This window comes from Drosophila nasuta, chromosome 3, assembly GCF_023558535.2.
Source record: "Drosophila nasuta strain 15112-1781.00 chromosome 3, ASM2355853v1, whole genome shotgun sequence".
Lineage (NCBI taxonomy): Eukaryota > Metazoa > Arthropoda > Insecta > Diptera > Drosophilidae > Drosophila > Drosophila nasuta.
Window position 1 is genome coordinate 7,044,480 of NC_083457.1, and position 20,490 is coordinate 7,064,969.

Genomic DNA, 20,490 nt, shown 5'->3' on the forward strand with positions numbered 1-20,490 from the left:
TCGTTTATTTGATTTTATCTTCTAGTTGTTGAACAGTTTTTGCAATTTTATATTCCATTTACCATTCATATATTCATTACGTTTACGTACATATTCGTATATGTATACGATTAATTGTATTTGAGAGTTCCTTGTATGTTTCTTATAATTTGTTAGCTTTGTCTGTTAATAGAAGATGATCATACATATTTTTGGTAGATTTTCTTTTGTTTTCATTCAATTACTCGCTAGTACTTTTTGTTTTTGTTATATTCCTTGTTGCCTTTTTAAACGCTCTTTTAACTATATTCGTGTCCCTTGTAATTTGCTTACACACTATTTGGAATTTAATTAAATGGTTTTTGTTTTCCTTTTTTGTTTTGTTTTTGCATTTTTTTTGTTCTCCCTTTTTTCATCAATCTATATATATATATATGTAGTCGTATGTGTATATATTTATATAACTAGATGAGAGATTTGTGTTGTTATGAAATATGAATATGAATTTACGTTTGAATAAGTTTTTCAATTATAAATTTGTTCTGTTTAGTTTTAGGTTACGCTTAACTCCCTTGTATGTGTTTTGCATTTTGTTCCATTAAATTTATTAAATACTTATGTACAGTTCGAATTATTTAATGGTGTTGCCAACTCGTCACAAATTGACAAAAAACGGAACTAAACTGAAAAAAATAGATACATTGAAAACTAAAAAAAAGGCAATCAGCCAAATGGCCAAATATAAAAACAACTGAAAATTAAATTTGTTCGAGCATAATTTTTTTTTTGTTTTCGTTTTATTTACACATATTTTTTATATAGTTATTTATGTTGCATAAATTGCTTTTGTATTCATACTGTGTCAATTTGTAGTACCATCTATATACCTATATATACGAATATTGCGTAGTTTTGCATAATTTTTGCTATGTTTGTTACCTTTCATAAACTTTGCATTATTTATTATTTCAATAAGTAATTTAAGTTTACGTACTGTACTGCTTTTTGTTGTGAATTTATTAACTATAAAAATGGTTTGTTATCTATGATATTTCTTATATATTTAGCCCGTTTTTTCATAACTGATTTCAGCTTGGTATTTGTTGGGTTTTTTCTATGTGTGTTTTCCTTTGTTTTTTGCATAATCATATTTGGATCGTAGTTTTATTTTTTTTGCAGATTTTATTCATTTTTTTTTATATAGATTTTGCAATATTTTATACTAAATACATGTATATATATATATATTTTTAATGACTTGTGCTGAAAAGCGTAAATTAATTGTATACAATTTTAGTAGTTTTTTTGTTTGGATTTTTTTGCTGAATTTCTTTTGTATTTTATTTTTGTATAGAATCGAATTATTTACAGGAATTGAAAACTTTAAGCAAAACTTAATAGTTAAGATCACTGGATGCGAAACAAAACGTACAACAGGCACAATGCAGCGTGGTGACTGCCAAACTGTGACTGTCAAACTGTGCATTGTGCGTGTCAAACGGTATGTACACGCATTTCATTCAGATTTGATTCGTTTTGTGTATTTATTTGTGGTTTAACTAAATGCTAATTTATACAAAATGCTTGCGCCTGAATAAGCATAAGAGTTTAACTAAATATACAATTTATATAAATATACCATAATTAATTAATTAACACAATGCGAGCCAATCTCTCTCCATCTCTCCATCTCTCCGTCTCTGTCTTCGTATCCTCGTCTCAGTCTCAGCATCAGCCCTTGTAAAAGTGATACAACTCAATGTCCGCGCTGTGTTGTTGCAACTGCGGCTTGGTGCGACCCAGCGTGCCACACGACTTTAGCGTATATCAGTGATAGCGTCGCAGACTCCCGTTGTTGTTGTTGTTGCAGCCGCCGCCGCCGTTGCCATTGATCAACACACCGTTGTGATTGTTGTTGGAGAGCGTGGCCACATTGTTGTTGTTGTTGAACGAGCGTCTGCCCGTGGTGTTGCCATGCACCAAGGCCATGCCACCGAGTCCATTGCGCAACGGCAAAGCTGGAGGCGGAGGCGTGGGCGTGGGACTCGGTGGCATATCGTGATCAAGAGGCAGTGAATAATGCGAATTATTGTGGATATATCCAGCCTCAGCCATGGCATCGCAGGGCTTGGCATAGACAGCCACGCCCCCGTTGCTGCCATTGTGATTGAAGTGATCCTGGGTGAGTCGAATGCCGGCATGTCCATTGCCCATCGGCTGACTGTAATGCGACAGCGTGCTCTCCTGCACGGCGCCCGGACACTGACGCGGCATTCCAGCCATGTGGCGGGGCAACGAGGCATTCAAGCCGAGCGATTTGCCATTGGCCAGCAGTCGCATGTCCTGCTGCGAGTGATGCGAACGCGGTGTAGTTGTTGATGTTGGTGCTGTGGCATTGTTGTTGGTCATGTAATGAATGTGACTGAGTTGAGCGAACGGAGCATGTGCGTCCATCGCACTGCTGGGCACTTGCAGCTGCTGCAGCGCGGCTGTTTCGGTTGTGGCGTTGGAGGTGATGGAGGAGGAGGAGGAGGGGAGTGTGGCACCACCCCGACCCCGCAGCTGAGGTGGGGGTGGAGCTTCTAGCTATAGCTCGGTGACTGGAATCGGCCGGCTGCCCAAATATTGCGAGTTGTAGCTGCTGGCACACGGGTAACCCGATGCCGGATGCACGCCACCGCAGACACCACCAGCAGCTGCTCCAGGCGGCGGTCGTGTCATGTACTCCTCGTCCGAGAAGGTCTTTTGATACTCGCGCTCCTTGCGACCCAGCGCGGAATGTCCCTTCAGCATATCACGTATACGCCGCCGACACGTGTAGATAACCAAAGCGAGCGTTGTGATGAGAGCTGCACAACCCACCACCATGATGCCAATGATGGCTTGCTTGTTCGCTGCGCCATGAGTGCAGCCCAGCAGCGGCTCTGCGAGCTGTGTGAGCGGCATTTCGCGTAGGTTCGCTGGATAGGCGCAAATAACTGGCGCATATTGATTGCTGTCGTTGCGACTGATGAGCAAATTGCGCAGCCACATCAGCTGGCAATCGCAGACGAAGGGATTCTCCGAGAGATCGAGTGTCTGCAGATCCGACCAGGGGAACAGGCTCTCTGAGAGCGTGCTCAACTGATTCTCCTTGAGCACCACAGTGCGCAGATGAGGAAAACCGCCTAAAACATGCGCCTGCAATTCGCTCAGCTGTTTGTTGGCCGAGAGATTCAAGTGCTGCAGATTCGTATTCGCCGCAAAGGCGCCACTCTCCACGCGACGCAAACGTTGTGCTCCGGTAATCTCCAGTTGACGCAGCTCACGCAGTCCGGCAAAGGCGCCTGCAGGGATCAACTCGAAGTCGTTTTGACCCAGCGAAAGTTCCTCGAGACGCGCCAGATGCTGCAGTGCAGCTGTGGGCACCGTTTGCAGTCGATTGTCCGACAAATCGAGATACCTCACACCTTCCAAACCTTTCAGTGCCTCGCCAGAAATGTTGTGCAATCCCGCGCCACGCAGATCTAGTCGAGTTAAACCTTTCAGATCCTTAAAAGCTCCTCCCGGTATGGTCATAAATGAGTTGGTGCCCAGGTAAAGCTCCGCCAAACTGTGCAGCGCCTGGAAAGTGAGCTCAGATGGCACAGTGGTCAGGGTATTGTCATCCAGATAGAGTACACGCAAATTGACCAAATCATCCAGAGCATGCGGATCAATGTGACTGATGCGATTCTGTCCCAGGTTCAACTCCTCCAGCTTGACCATGGGGGAGAAGGTGCGATACTCGAGCTCAGCAATCAGATTGCCACGCAAATTGAGCACGCTAATTGTGCTCAGACCCGTAAAGGTTTTATTGCTAACCTGCCCAATCTTATTGTGATTGAGATGCAGCTGCTGCAGCTTGGCGTGATAGGTGAAGGAACGCTCGGGGATGGTGACCATGTCGTTGTAGGACAAATCGAGGAATTGCAGCTGCGAATAGAACTGCATCGATGAGTCGATGGTCTTCAGTTTGTTGTTCTTGATAACCAGCCGCTGAATGGAGGGGTTAAGCGCAATGGGCAGCACATCGAGGCTGCCGACACCGCAGTTGACCATCAGTGTTTCGTCATCGCATTCACAGCCATTTGGACAATTTGCCAGGCCATTTGTCGGCAGCACGAGCTGCAGCAACAGCAGCAAAAGTGCGGCCAGCAGCGGCGACATGGTAATTGCCATGGCCAACGACGACGACGACGACGACGAGGACCGTCGTCTGCTCATTACTCCCTTTAGTTGTCTCTTTCTAACTCTTCTCTCTCTCTCTCTCTCTGTCTATGCCTTGTTGTATTCGTTGTCCTCTTTCCTATTTCTGCTCCAGTTGTGTGCGCTTTTATTTTTCTGTGTTTTGGGTTAAATACGTTTTAGCCAAGTTTGCCAATGGCTTTCGTATTTGGCGTCCGACATTCGTGGCGCTCTCTGCTGTTTAGCCTGCAATTGACAAAAGAAGGGGGAAAAGAGAAGCGTGAGAGAGGTTAATATGTGCGCTTTAAATTGATTTTCCATTAGAGTTGAAAATTGCCTTGGCTTTTGGATTTGGATTTTCATTGGATTTGGCAGCCAAAGCCCGGGCAAAGTTAATCGGTAGTTTTGTGGATTATTTTTCCCTTTTATTTCGCTACAGTTGTATCTGCAACTCCATTTCGTATTCTTCGTACGGGGCAGTAAACAAATGAAGACAATTTAAATGGCCACAGCCAGTGAGGCAGCTGCAAGCATTACCAATGGCATTCACATTAGTAGCCAAGGCAAATGGGTGCTGCTAATAGCTGAAATCGACTTTAAACTCGCTCTGCTCTGGCCAGTTGGACCCCCTCTTAATGCCAACTGAATGGCAGACTTCTCTCTACAATCTAAATTTTACTACTCTCAACTTTTGTCTACCATCGGTTCGTATTAACTCAAAATGACATTGGAGTATTTCAATGAATCTGATTACAAGAGACGGCTAATTTAAGATAGAGTTTGAAATACAAATGAATGCTTTAAACTGTTGGTTATATGCTTTATTTTGTACTAACTATATTGAGAAGAAATTCAGTGATTTATTTAATTATTTCTTTAAAAAAGTAAAATTAAACAATTAAAATTAGTGTCAATAATTTTTCTATACTTCTCATTGTTGGAACATGCTTGATAGGATCTTTTTAAGTTGAACTTAACTCACTTATTCAAATTTATTTTCAGTTTCTATAGGAATAATAATTATGATAAAGTGTGTTGTATTGTAATGAATTTTCATTCGATTCTCAACTTAAAAATAAACATAAAATGTTTGCACATAATAATATACATTTGGTTTCCATCAAATCTTATAACAGCCTGCATAGTTTTCAGCTGTCAAAAAAGTTTAAATGTTTCTCTAGCTCTACTTCAAGTAATTGTATTGGCAATCCACTTTAAATTGTACCATAGAAAACACTTTCAAAGCTTTCTAGCTCTCTTACTTTGTCTCTTTCTCTTTCTCTCTTGCTGAGTCTCTTATCGGGTTTGTGGCAACCCTGACCCAATGTCCCCAAAGTCGAACCCCATTCAATGTCCAACAGTCAGCTCCCCAAAGACCCGAAGCTGGACGAGGCCAAAAAGATATGCCACATAGTTCGTTGGTTTTTTTGTTGAGGGAAGGGGCTGTGAAACTTAAAAAACAACTTGCACTCTGTTTGCTTTGGGGACATTTATCAGTTTAGGCGAAAGCTAAAGAAAACTTAATTTAGCGCGCACACACACAAAACACAACTGGGCAAAGTTCAAGGATGCCGCAGCCAAAAGGATATCGGCACAACACTCAAGACCCCAAAACGGTCTATAAAATAAATAAAACAAACAGCTAAAGAGAGAAAACTCGACACACACACACGCATAAACAAAGCAGCGTTTGCTCTCTATCTCTCAGTTTCTTTCTCTCTCTCACTCTCTCTCTCTCTCTCTTTCTCTCTCACCCGCTCATCATTTATTTTTCGGGCTTTGGCTTTTTCATATTTTTCAACTTTACGCATTGTTTTCAGTATGGGAAATGGTTTTGAGGCCCCAAAGGCGTCATGAAAATAATCATAGATGTGGGTCATACTTCACTGGAAAAGAAAGAGAGAAGAGAGTGGGAGGAGGGGGAACTGCTGATGCCTTTGTGCTGCCAAAAAAAAAAAGAGGAAAAAGGATAACTGCTGGCAGAATGAGCTACGCTTTTTGGGAGTGGCGCGTACGAACAACAACTGCTTGACTCTCGTTTTTATTATGTAAATATCACATAAACACCCGGGAGCAACTCGGGCGCAATCATATGAAACAACGCCACAAAAATGGAGCACAGACTTTGCTCGCTCTTTTTAGCTTTGGCTCGAGAGGACTCTCATCATTATCATGCATATGCCATAAAGCGACTTGTTGAGACGGCGACTGAGACTGCGATGAGGATGGAGGCTGAGCTGGAGTCTCACTTGGGCCTCTTACACTTTTTTTCCTTTTGCTAAATTCCGTTTCAACAGAAAACACAAAACAACAACAGCCAGCAGCCAAAGTCCTTTTGCCAACTTCGGCTGCCTCGTTTATTTGCGCTTCGTGCGGGTGGCAGCTGCTTAGGCAGTCAGTCAACACACAGTTTAGCCGGCATATGCTTAGAAAATCAAATTTAAATTGCTGAAATGTGAATTTTCTTTTCGCTGCTAAATGGCCGAAAACAATCCGCAGGCCAGGTTATTTTTAAATGGCCCACAGCAAGCATTCGCCAACCAATTTAGCGCTCGAAGCTGTTGGCTTAGTCCATCCAAAATGATGGCAGTTAGCACAACAGTTTTCTTTGGGGGCCGAGAGACAATTCGTTTACGCACAAGACACTTATACTCCTCCATAAACAACAATAAAGAAAACAAGTTGAGAAACCTGTCCTAAACCAACACAACAACAGAAGCTGCTGGCAAAAAGTCAACATGTGTGTAGACAAATTGCAAGTGTGTAGGTTGCTATACTTGGTGTAAGGTCAGTTCAAAGTGATTCCGTGACATCAAGTTTAGCCTCTAAGCCATTAGCACCATCTCAAATTGCATTAAATATCAGATACATTAACAATTGATAAGGTTTATTCTTATATATTTACGAGAAAAAAAGACAGAAGGTGGATTGAAAAATTATCTTACATTATAAGAGTTTTTGTAAAACAAAATTTAATTTATGCATTTCAAAACAAAGTTTCTCTCAAATTAAAATGAAAATTAACGAATCATTTGTTTTTAAATCAGAAGGTATAATTTTACATTTTATATTTAACCTTTTTATAATAAATCCTTCCCAGTATATGTAATAAGTTTATTAAAATTTAAACCATTTAGTTATGCACTTCCAAAATATATTTCACTTTTATGTCGCAATAATTTATTTTTCATTTACTTTTTCCCTTTCAATATTAAAAGGTCTAATAGTTTATTGTTACAATTCATAGTTATGTTCCTCTGAAAATCGTAATTCAATTTCGATTTCTCAATTTTAATCTCTCAGTTAAAAATATAATTGTTCGGATTCTGAAAAAAATTAGTCTACATTTTACATATTAGGCTCAAATAGGAAAATACTGAAGTCATTTTAATATTTCTTCTCCTAAACAGTTTGTTCAACAGTTACTCATTTCTTTTTGATTTCCCGCTGTTTTTAGCTAATGGCTTCATATTTCATACCATAAAAACGCTTTTGCATTCCTCACAGCAGCAAAAGATACTTTAGTATCAGATATACACAAATCTTTGCTTTGTCAGTTAGCAGCATTTAAATTGTCACCCCAGCTGCAGCCTGGCACAAGAGACACTCACACACACACACAACGCAACACAGAGACTCCCTCTCAATGCGACGCTGAAAAGTATGCTCTAAATATTTTATAGCTAACCGCCGCCATGAACTGAGCTGAGATTCTTTTTTCGTAGACGTTTTTATTTGGTTTACGGGCATCAGCGTCAGCTTCAAACCTTTTTCGACTGTTGCCCGCCGCTGCCGCTGCTGCTGAACTCATTTATTAGTTCTGCCTTGTGTCCGGCCGCGTACGGCTTCCAGTCTCGTTCCGAATCCGGGTCCGAGTCCGAGTCCGGTTCGTGTCCTCGCCAACTGGCCATTGTTATAAATGTTTGGCTGTCAGTTCAACTGTGGCTGTGTTGCCTTGCGGCCATGTCCCACAAAAAAGGCAAAGAACCCAAAAAAAAGGAAACAAAAAAAAATACAAAACTCTTTTATTGTATGTGTCTGTCTGTCTGTGTCTCTCCCTCTTCACTCTCTCACTCTCACACTCTCTTTTGGCCAGGCTTTTGCTATGACTTCCGCTTTTGTCCCTCGGCTGCTGCTGCACAGCTGCCTTCACACTTTCCTGGCTGCTTATTGTTTAGCCGGGCGAGTTTTTGAAAATTTGCCAAAAAAAAAAGAAACACTGTTGTAGTTTTGCAACAGTTTTTTCTTTACGGGAAATTGCAAAATAAATGCATGTTTCTGATTTAATGGCGAGCACAGGAAAATAATATTGAAGGCGAATTCTGTTTGCTGTATTTATACAAAGTCTTTGGCAAAAGTTTCGTTGTTTCAAGCGACGCGGACCGCCCGCAACTCTTTTGTGCCAGTTTTATTAATTTCACAGCCATCTTTGAGCTGCTCCAATTTCCACCAACTGCAGAGCTCCTTCTCCTCTCCTTCCGTCCCCCTTTGGCCATCAATGTCAGCAATAAACTTCAAGCGGCTTGTTGTTGTTTGCCAAATGTTTAATATTTCAAAGTAACGCCAGCCAATAGCAGAGCGAAAAACCCACTTTCCATATCCGTTGTCTGACAACCGCCCGCACTCTTCTTCCCCTCTCTCCACCGTCAATCTCTGCCCCGCTTGCTGCTGCTTCTGGTGTTATTTATATGACAATTTCGCTTGAGCGCGCGTTAAAATATCGCTGACAATATTTTATGCTCATGCTTTGCCTCATGTTTTGCCAACGTATCAGCCCCCTTCTCCCCTTCTCTCCCCTCATTGTGCTATGATAAACTTGGCAAATTTATCCTGCTTTGTGCCATACGTCTTTTGGCACAGTTTCCGCTGAAGAATCCCCTTCTCCCTTCCCAGTTCCTTCCTCCCTCGCTACTATTTGCACAGCTTACAGTTTCAGCAGTTTCGCTTCGCGTGTGCATCTGTAAGATACTTTTTGTTGCTAAACAAGCACAGTCAAATATTTGCAATGCCCCAGAAAACACAATAACAACAATAACAACACCAACAACCAGAGTCAACAATAGACACAAAAAAACGGAGAGGAAAGCAGAAAGACTTGAAGCTCACGCACGCTGCAAAACTTGGAACGTACTTCGCAGTAAGTATTTGGGGCAGTTCCCAGAACAACTTCAACTCCTACTGCAACTCCCACTACCGAAGGCTGAAGGCTGTGTGCCAGTGAAAGTCGAAGGCAGCCAGTCGTCTGTGAAATAGAAAACGAAACAATGTCTATGCTGGGGCAGAGCTGGAATAGAGAAGCTCTGGAGCTCTGTTTATGCCGCCTTTGGGGGCATTTTGCAATTGCAACGAAGACGACGACGCGTCGTCACACATGTTACTTCAATTTTGGGTAATGGTAATCGGCACTCGGAACAGCGAGTTGCAAGTTCCAAGTTGCAACTACTTGCTGTTGCTACTGCAAGTTGCAAGCTGCGAATTTGCGCATAGCTTTGCAAGTTTGCTCGCCAATTGATTGGGATTTTGCAGCTAAGCTTGCATTTGCGAACTGGTTTCGAGCAGCTGCCGAGTTGTTCAAGCAACCACAAAGCTACAATAAAATTTGAATTGGCATCAGCAGCGCATGAAAATTCCAGACATTTCCATAAAGAAAGCCAAACGATTTTCATTAGAAGTGATTTTGAGCTAGCTGAGCAATAAATGCATGCCTTCCATAGCAATATTTTGGTAAACATTTTTAGTAAATTGTTATAAATAACATTAAGAAATTCGTACTAACTTATTTTATATAGAAATTTTAAACTTATAGTAAAATCATTGAAATCATCATCAAACAGTTCATGCTTAAACAAATATTGTATCCTCTAATAATAATTAAGAACTACTTAAATCTTCAGAATTGGACATTTTCAATAAAAGTGAGTTCAATTGAGCCATAAATGCATTCTTTTCACATAAAAATTGTACTTGAAAAATGTGTTGAACTGAAAGTTGAAAGAACTTGAGGCAACGAAAAATGTCATATTATATAAAATATATTGTCAGCTTAATTTTTAACTTATTTTGCGTTACTCGTTTGAGACTCGCAAAGCTGAACTATGAATTAGGTTTAACAAAATGTAATTAACTCAAATGTTAGGAGAAATATGTTTGTCAATTATATTTTATTAAAAATGTATTATTATATCTTGTGACAAACATCTTGATGACTAATTTAGGTAACGAACAAATTTGCTTTGACGATTGCAATTAAATGAAATTATTTATTTTTTTTTGCTCTAATTAGCTTTTAGAGTGTAACCAATAATAGGCTTTAAGGGAGTTTAGGCTTCAGTTGGCTCATTTGCTGGCATGTTTTTTTTCGTAGTTTCGTAATTTTTTTGAAAAGCTTGCTGTAATCTCCCACTCCCATAAAGAACATGAGGGGAAGAACGACGACATAAAAATGTATTTTATGTGTCCCTTGAACATTGAGACGAACTGCGGCGTTGACGGGAAGTTGTAGAACAAGTGCTGCTAGAGCCAAGAATCCGGAATTTCGGTGACGTTGGCTCGACGACGCTTTTATGGCATAATTCCTAGCGCCGTCTTTTTGTTTTTACTGCCTTGCCAAAAAAACTTTGACTGGCTGGGCGAGAGGCGAGAGACGGGTGAGAGGCTAGTGTCGGCTGCGAATTGGCATGGCAAGAAAGTAAAGAGTAATACCCAAAGCAGTCATAAAGTAAACCAAATATTTTACATATAAACGACCGCAAGCAGACGTCGTCAGAGGCGGAGGCACTTTGGAGAATACCATCGAGGTGTGGGCTAGACGATGTCGCCATTTTTCTCATAACTTTTCTCTCTCGCACTTCCTATTTTTTTTTGGTTGTGTGTTGGACTTTTGCCCATAAAAGGGCGACAGGCCAAAAGTAGGTAAGAAAACGCAAAAAGAAGCTGAGAAACTTCACTTGGCGACGACCTTGCGACGACACGCATTTGCCCCGCGTCGTCGTCTGCTCTTCGGCAAGTTTAAAGCCAAGGCAAAGTTATGTGTGGCAAACAATAAATCGCATGCTATTGATCCCGGCTATATGTCTTCAACAAATTTATACGGCAAACGGAAAACTACAGCTATATATAGTACGCATATACATTTATAGTATATTCTGAATCCTGACTACTGAGTTTGCCATTTGATAAACGCGCATATGGCATCGTAAGAGCATGTCGAACATAAACCTTGCACGGCTGGAGATTTGCCATGGATTCGCATCCTCATCCTCAGTTGGAGTTCGAGTTCGCGCTGCAGTGCAACGGACTTGAAAATTAAGGCATGTCAGTATAAACATTCTTTTTATTACAATGTTTATGCTAAGAGCAGCTTAAAGTGCAACTATAAATTTGCCAACTACAGGAAAAAGCAGAGGTCGAGGCTTTATAGAGATAAGCGGAAGTGAAGATAATGCTGAGTAGCAGCATTTTGAGCAAACTGAGAAAGGATTGCAAAGAACAAAACGAGTTGATAAAAGTGAAAATACTACTTGAGAGATGTGCAAGAAAATTCAGAATAATAAAGAAAATAGTTTGAAATGAAAGCGAAACACATTTTTGTTGAAGAGAAGCTATAACAATTCGGTGTTGGATTAGAATTTCCGAAATAAGCAGCACAAGAAAACAAGGAAAGACTAACAATAATTAGAGAATTATTCGCATTAAATAATAAGAAAATAAATAGGGTAATCAAAAAAAAAAGAAATTAAATTTTTTAAAAAGTATTAAACGTGAAGATATATGTCAACATATCTCAAAAAAAAATGAACAAGAAAGCAAAAACAATACAGAAACTGTTTTTAATTCAAAAATTAAATAATAATATTAAAACCGAAAACGAAAACAGTTTGAAATGAGGGCGAAACCAGTTTCCTTTAAAAAAAAAAGCTACATGAACTGTGTGTTGAATTAGAATTTAAGACAGCAGCAAACGGTGTGACTTACACAAAAAATATCAAGCACGAAAATAAAAAAGAGATAGAGAAATTCATAAACGAAAAATGCATTTTAAAAAGAAGACAATAATATGAAAGCAAACATAATGCGGAAACAAATGTTTCAAAGAGGTAGTTGGTATAAATTTCAACAGATATGAAAAAAAAAAAATTCAAGAAAAAGTACTTCAGAAAAACTTTGTAAAGCAAAAATAAAGAACTTTATTTGAAAGTGAAATTATTGAAGCTTTAAATAATTTAAAGATAAGACTAAAAAACACGATACAAACGTGGTAATCGTGAAATATAATATTAGATTTAGCTAGGAATAGGAAAAAGGTACTAAAATTAATTAGCGAACAATTATCAATCAATAATAAGAAAAAAAAAATAGTAAACAATAAAACAAATACTGACAAAAAACTTGTTTAGAAAGAAAATGTAAAGAGAGGAATAAAGTATAAGCTAACAACAATCCTATTTGCATTCCAAGAATAAAGATGAATCACAGCACGGAAATAAAGCAAAACATATCAAGCATTAAAGCTGTAAATACTAGAAGCGAAATGAAAAAAGTTGCCACATAATTGTCGTTTCCAAAAGACTGTTCAAGCTGAAAGAAAACAAAATTCGAATTTTAAGTGGAAAAATTGCTGCATAAGCCTCGCAAATTAAACTTCCATTTGTAGGTGGGTTTTTTTTTATTTTTCCATTTTGTTGTTGCTGGCTTTGCCAAAAAAGTTTGCCAACTTTTAGCATCATTTCGGTGTGCTTATCGACAAAAAGTCAGCAAGCAGATCGGATTTGTGTTTAAATTAAGAATTAAATAGGAAAATGCAAACGAATGAAAATGAAAACGACAATGAAAATGAGACGCATAAAGAGACTGAGTAGCAAAGCTTAAAAGCGCGTAAAGGATTTACCGCTAGTTGGAGCAGGGTTTAGGGTTGCCTTCGCGACAATGCTCTGACAGGCATTAGAGAAGGAAGCACGAGCTGCATTTGTTGCTGACTCAACAAAGCTGCAACAAGCTGGCAGACTGAAAAAGAGAGGAAAACGAAAGGAAAGAGAAGAGAGACTCCACCTGGGACTAAGTAGCGACTGCCAAGCGTTGACCGCGGCCATAAATCTTTGAAAATCGCGGCGGCGGCGTCGGGCGCAAAGTGCGCCACAAAATGGTGAAAATTGCACAGCAAGGAAGTAACAAAAGAGCCATAGTGATAGCATACAGTAGTCGTAGTGGAGTAGAGAAGTGACTACACCAGCTAAGTATAGACTAGAGGCAAGCTGCAGGTAGCAGACAAGCATCTAGACCAAAAGGAAACACGGCACATGCTCTCAGTCCGATGCAGTTGCCGTTGCAGTTGCAGTTGGCGTGCGGAAAATTTAGTGCGCCTGAAATTTAGTTGCACAGTTGTGGTGATTTAGTTGGCCATCGCTCTCGAGTTGGCCCAAAAGCCGTTGCCGTAGCCAAAACTGAGTTGCGGGTCACAATGGAGGTCAGATGGCGAAACAATAAACTCGAATTTGGTGACAATGCGACGGCGCATTAAATGCAATGAACGATCTTAAAGCTCACGTGGCCTTTATCTTGTCTGGTATAAGTTATTTGACAAGCAAATGCATATACGATTTAATTTAAAAATTTGTTTATTCAGAATATCTTTGAAAGCGGCTGTTATTAATTATTTGACATGCAAATGCATAAATCGATTTAGTTTAAACATTTGTTTATTCAGAATATCGTTTTAAAAACTGCAGACAGACTTGTAGGGAATTATTCCATTATTCTGCTTAATGCACTTTAAGCAGAATAAATTGTATATGGCTAAAAACAGCTGATGTCCGGTTTTAATTTCATTGCTTGATAATATGGTATATATAAGACTATATGCTATATTTTATAGTACATTGATATACCAAGTATAGCTGTTGGTGAATTTTTGTATTTTTCGCTATCTACATTTGTTTTAAAAATAAAACGGATTGGATAAAATAAGTATAATAATTTTACTAACATTGAAAATAATTTTGCCGCACTTACATAAATTTCGCTATTTCTGTTACTTTTCTAGCAGCTTAAAGCTCTTGAAACAACTTTCAGAATCTGTGTGCAGTGCATTTAAAGAAGCTCTTTAAAAGTTTTAACTGCGTTGGCAGCAGAATAACGGTAGTTTTCATTTTCATTAGCGGAATGCATTAACTTCAACCACTGTGCATTCAAATGCTCCATATTGTTTGCATTTGCTTTTAAATTTCCAGCGCTCAACCGCTGTGTAAAACTTTTGCCTACAGTCGACAACTGCTGCCGACGCTGCCCCCGCAATGCCCCAGTGCTTATTGCCACCTCCCGCGGCAGCAGCGGCAAGTTGAATTTAACATGAAGCAAAAGCTGCATCGACAACGTCACATGTGTTAGCGTATTTCGAGGGAATTCGGGGAATCCAGAGAGAGACAGAGAAACAGAAAGAGCGAGAGATCGCGGGCATATAGTCGAGGTTTTTGCTTTAAGCAGCGGCATTGTTTATGCACAGCAGAGACAGAGACACATGGCGTGCAGAGTGTGTGAGCGAGAGAGAGAAAGAGAGGAAGAGAGGGAGAGAAGAGCTAACCAGACTCATTTAAAGAGTCTGCAGTGTCGAGAACGCGAATGAGTTAAGTGCGATGGTAAAATTTATGCGAAGAATGCAGAAGCAATATGTGCAACAGCAGCGATAACAACAACAACAACAACTACTACTACTACTACTACAACAATTCGCACTCCTACAGAGCTGAAAGCCGAAACAACCCCACAACAACACAATGAGGAAAAGGACCAACAAGGCCGAACGAAGCTGGCGCCGTTTTTTTCTACAGGACGTACAAGGAGTATTGTTTGAAAAATGTGCGAGGGGAATGCAAGTGAAGACAGGAAAAGGCATTTGCCAGTCGCGTCTGTTTCCCAACCTTTCGCTTCTTCCCCTTCCTACAGCGGATGCCCAATGTGTGAATAAGTTAGCTTTGCAAAGACGCTTTTCCTCAGCTCCCAGTTGTCCATTCCTCAAACCATTTTATTCATTGTTTCTCGAGCATAGGCCGGCGAAGGCGAAACTTAATAAGATTTTAATTGAAGCGCAAGAATTTAATTAATTTAATTATGAGCGAACAAAAAAAACAAGTATATAAAAACGACTGCATATGAGACTAATATGATAATATGCCAGCACTTGTGCCTATTGTGCTTGGCATTTTAAGAATTTCAAAAGGGAATGAATGAAAATCACGCAGAAATTTACGAGTAAAAATGCAGACTAAAAAGTATTTAAACTTGCACAGATTAAATTTGTGTAAATGCAGACTAAAAAGTATTTAAACTTGTACAGAATAAATTTATGTAAATGCAATGGGAAAACAATTTGGAAACTAGCATGAAAAATGAATTTTAGTTATAAATGAAATAAAAATATATAATAATACTATCCTATGTAATAAATTTATATATTTAATCAGTATTAATGAAAATTATCTGTACTATTAAGAATGAACCAAATTGAATTTCAAGAAATACATTTCAATTATTATTTCACTCGTATTAAAATTCAAACTGCAATTACAAAATTGAATCTCACATTGTAATAGCACAATAAATTATATTCTGCCAATTTAGTTTTGCATTATTTTGTTATTTTTGCTAAAAACTTTTTCGAGCAACTTTGCTGCTAGGAAACAATTCGTATAGAGTTGCAAGCAGCATTTATTGTGCCAAATCAGCAACTTTATATACTACACCATATAGTACAGTATTCTTAACTTTGTTTAGCATGAGTTGGTCTTCTCTTTTTGGCTACGTGCCGTTTGATTTGGGGTCAAAGAAGTAGCAAACAAAAGGCGAAGCCATCCGCACACTAATTGCGAGTTGTTAATGTTGCAGCTGCAACAGCAGTAAGAAGAACAACAATGGGGACAGCGACTCAATTGAAAATCTTTAGTGACTTTAAGACTGGAAGTAATATAAATCACACAAAAGGTTCAGAAAGTAACCCAATGCCGGCAATGGTCGTCTGCTTAATGACGCAAGTAATTGCAACTGCACAGCGAGTTGAGAGTTGCCAGTTGCAAGTTGCAAGCTGCAAGCTGCAAGTTGGCAGTTGGCATGTTGCACAGTTGCCAGCTGGGGATTGTGGGCAGCTTGAAGCATAGAGAACTTGAATGGCACAAGGGAGCGACTTAATGAAAATCAAACATACAAACAACAACAACAACATCAGCAAGCAGAGTTGAGGCAGCAACAGCAACAGCAATAACTCAAAGTCGGTCAACTGTGCTGTGGAAAACGTCGCAGAGGCAAAGAGCAAAACTCTCAAGTGGCGCATACCAAACAATAATTGATAAACGAACAGATGTACAAGTGTTTAAGTGAATGAATGAATGATGTGGTTCTGCATTTGAAATGCAGTCAGTTGCTTGCCAGTTGAGTGCTTTGAAGTTTGACTGTTTGCATGCGGCAAAAAGGGAACTCGACAATCGTTAATCGTCATCGTTGTTGCTGTTCGATGATCGGGGATCGGTGATCGGTGATCGGGAAAACGGGGGTTGACCCAAATCAATTGATTTATGCACTTCGAATGCATCATGTTGTTGCCTCTCAATTGAACACAACGCAATATTGAGAGTAATTAAATAAATGAAGAAAGTTGACAAACTCAACAATTGATGCTCTGGCTTTAATTAAGTTACGTTACTCATACGCACTGTCAGACACCGCGGCATGTGAAAGCAGAATGCACAGAATGCTATTGCTCTTATTCTCTTATAATTGTCACGCAATTTACAGACCGCAGACCAAGTGGGGCCAATGCCCCAACGCATCAATGCGGAAGTTAAATGATCTCGAAAAACAGCAACACATTGAATTCTTAAACGCGTTTAAAACGTGCTCAAGTCTTCAATTGATAACTGAACTGTTGAGACGCATTAAATGATACCCAAGCAATTGAAATTCTTCGATACTTATGGCAAACTTAAGACTGCTTTTGGCATTGCATTTCAAGCAGTGTTAAATGCGACACTCAGAAATGTGAGATGTCGCCAAATAAACGCTGTTAATTGCACTGAAATTAACAGTCATAAATATGAGATCGTATTCAACGGAATTAGCTGGAAACTATAGAAGATTGATTGCCAGTCTTTGTTAACATAAATATAAATATTAATCTGTGTTTATTTCGCGGAATAAATTCAATGGCCAATCAATGCAAATTCTATGAAATTTCGAGTTATTAGCATATTCATGTCTTGGCGTTTTTTACCGCCTGCGAATAGCACGCGATAAAAAAAAAAGCGTCTCATCGAGCGCCATTTCAAGGTGTTACAAAAAAATGCCGAGCGACATTTGCAAGCCAAATTAATTGTTGTATTTAGCAAATTAATGACAGACATATAAAAACGCATTAAATATTGTGCTTTATATGGTATAATTGCAGCTGTAGTTGGTGTTGTAATGCAATCAGTTTCGATTTGATTACCTTTAATTGACTTTTCAGCACTGTTGAGTAATCGAAGCTGACGTCGATGACGATGACTGCGACGGCGATGGCGACTGCAACTGCAACTGCGGCGACGTCATGAACATTTAACACTTTTTGTGGCTCATTAACAATTCAAAATGCGCTATCTTCTCTTCTTCTTGCGTTCTCGTTCTGCTTGCTGTGTTTTAATTTAAAACATTTATTTTGTTAATTTTCAATTTCAACGCCGGAACTTTGTTGTCAAACATATTGCATTTTTTACATTATTGTTGCTTTTGTTGTTGTCACTGCAATGAGAAAAGAATGTGGGAAAAAGCATATAAATTATGGAAGGCTACTACAAATTGCAGCTGCGGCGGCAGTAAATTGTTAATAATGTCGCAGTTTGATGCCGGCAACAATTTATGATGAGCTTAAAATATGCATTAAACTATTTTCATGTGTCTTTTTTTTCTTGCATTCATTTTTGAATTTTTGCCACTTGTTCAACATTTTTTTAATTATTTATGTTAATGTTTTAATGGTTCAATTGAATATATAAAATCCATTAAAGCATATTAACTTAGAGTGTTAATTACGGGTATTATTGTTTTTTTGAAAGTTTTGTTAAGTGTTAGGTAAATAAAATTTTAGCAATATTGTTTTCCCATAGAACAAATACAAAAAAATTTTGAAAGGATATGAAATCTATTAAATATATATTCTGACATCAGCTCAAATAATGGCTAACATTATTTCAACTTTAATTAAAATTACAATTTATTTCAAGTACCTAAAGTTAGTGTAGTGTGACTAACATATTTTGCAACTTGTCAGTTGGAATTACAATTTTTAATTCATGTTGACCTGATTTCCACTTGTGCAACTATGAATAAATACTTTTTATTATTCAATTAACTGCTACAAGTGCAATTTAAAGTTGAGCATAATTAATAAACAATTTCTACACATTTTTTTTTGCTGTTGTTGTTGTATTTTTGGTCAACTATAATTTACAAAAAAAAACGAGGAGAAAAATAGACAACGGTCTGCAGCTTGAAAACATAAAGAGCATAAAGCAAATGTGTGACAACGACAAAAAACCACAGCAGCAAAACCAGTGGAAATGGAAAAGCGCAAAGGGAAATGCAAAACGGTTAAAGAGGGCAGTGGGAAAGGGGAGGGACTGCTTCATATGTACAAGGCAAGTGTTGTAAGTATGTGCTTAAATACGCATTTATTCATACAAATATGGCCAACGGCAGCAGCAGCAGCAGCAGAAACAGCAACAACAACAGCAACCGCAAAGGCAGCAGGCAAAACAATAAAACAAGTCTGCCATAATGCAAAAAGCTGATGAAAGACAGAATACCCTAAGTGGCAAAAAATATAAAAAGGTGAAGGTTTCATATTTAAATCAAAGTGAAGAAAAAGTCGCAAATAAATCTCAAAACAGAAAATTTTTAAAATTGACGAACTTTACAAAATAAAAATTTTTAAATCCGATAAATTTTCACAATAAAAAAAAAGGAAATTCGCAAAACTGTTCAAAAGAAAATTAAGAAAAATAAATAAATTTTACACACTTTACAATAAAAATATCGAAACATTGACAAAAATTGTAAAATCAAATAAAATGTTTAAATAGGAAATTTTGAAAGTAAAAATTTTATAATTAATCAATCTTTAATATACAAAAATTTTAAAATCGACAATATTTTCAAAACTTCAAAATTTTTCAAAAATAAAAAAAAAAAAACAAATAATATATGCTTGATTTATAGAAAAGTTAAAAATCAACAAAAAATTTTAAAACATGTTATACACTCAAAACTACTTCACTTCAAATGCTGGGTATTAAAAAAAAAAGGAAACAAAACGAATTTCCATGTCGTCGTCGTCGTTGGTAGTTGGGCAAATCAGATGCGCAACTAACGAGCAACAACCACGACAACGTTGCTGACAACGACGGGCCAGAAGGACTAGATATAGAAACCCATGTACGACGCCGGACGCTGCGCCGCGAGCCGCTCTTTGGCTGGCTATCTAGCTGGCTGGTTGGCTGGCGTCTCTATGTCGAGTCCTCAGACCGAGTCCAGCACAGAGTCGAGGCAGAGCTTGGCGCAAATGTGACAAATATGGGCATGAAGTGTGCAAGTGACAAGTCCTAACATACTTACAAATTTTCATGTGCCGAGACCACATTATCACCCCAAAGGAGGCATCTGTGCGCCATAGCGAATACGTATTTTGCGTTTTCAAATGTATGTTAATGATGTGCTACCCAGGTTTGCCAAACAGAGAGACGATGATTTCCAGTTTTTCTCCTTTCAGTTAGCCAAACGTATTTCCTGTCTTTCTTCGCATAGTTGTTTTTATTTTAATGATATTTTTTCTCGTTGTGTTTTGTGTTGTGGCTGATTTGAATATGTGCAAACTAATGTTGTTGATGAAGCTGTGTTTTTCTTTTTTTTTCTTTGCTCAAATTAAATTTCAATTTTCCAGGAAATACATTTCACAGGGGAATGAGTTAGAAGCTAATGCGGTTTAGATAGCTGCCTTTAATTGGGAACAGCAGCAATCGATATTGAATCGCTAGAATTTCAACGCGTAATCGGCGCCGGAAATGCGTGTATTATGCGCTCAAAAAAAGTTGACAGAGCGTGGACAGGAAATGCAGCAATCAAAGGCATGGAAAACAACTTAATAAGCCCAGTTGCCCAGCAGCTTAAGCAGCTGCAAAAGTCGAGCCATGAGCAATCATAGTAGCTTGCATGTTTGCTCTTCTCTAGCTCTTCTTTTCAGCTAGCGAAAAGCTAACAAGCCGTCAATAAATGTCGCTTTTCATTCTA

General features: G+C 38.6%; 1 protein-coding gene across 1 annotated transcript in view; it reads right to left on the bottom strand.

Annotated features, from left to right (window-relative positions):
• Nucleotides 1–737: 737 nt before the first annotated feature.
• LOC132789341 (protein slit) overlaps nt 738–20,490 on the bottom strand; it is a 37,276-nt gene continuing 17,523 nt past the window's right edge. The window contains 2 exon segments of the mRNA XM_060797291.1: nt 738–4,431; nt 17,657–17,946. Coding sequence (XP_060653274.1) covers nt 1,807–4,224 — 2,418 coding nt within the window. The 5' untranslated portion in view covers nt 4,225–4,431; nt 17,657–17,946 and the 3' untranslated portion in view covers nt 738–1,806.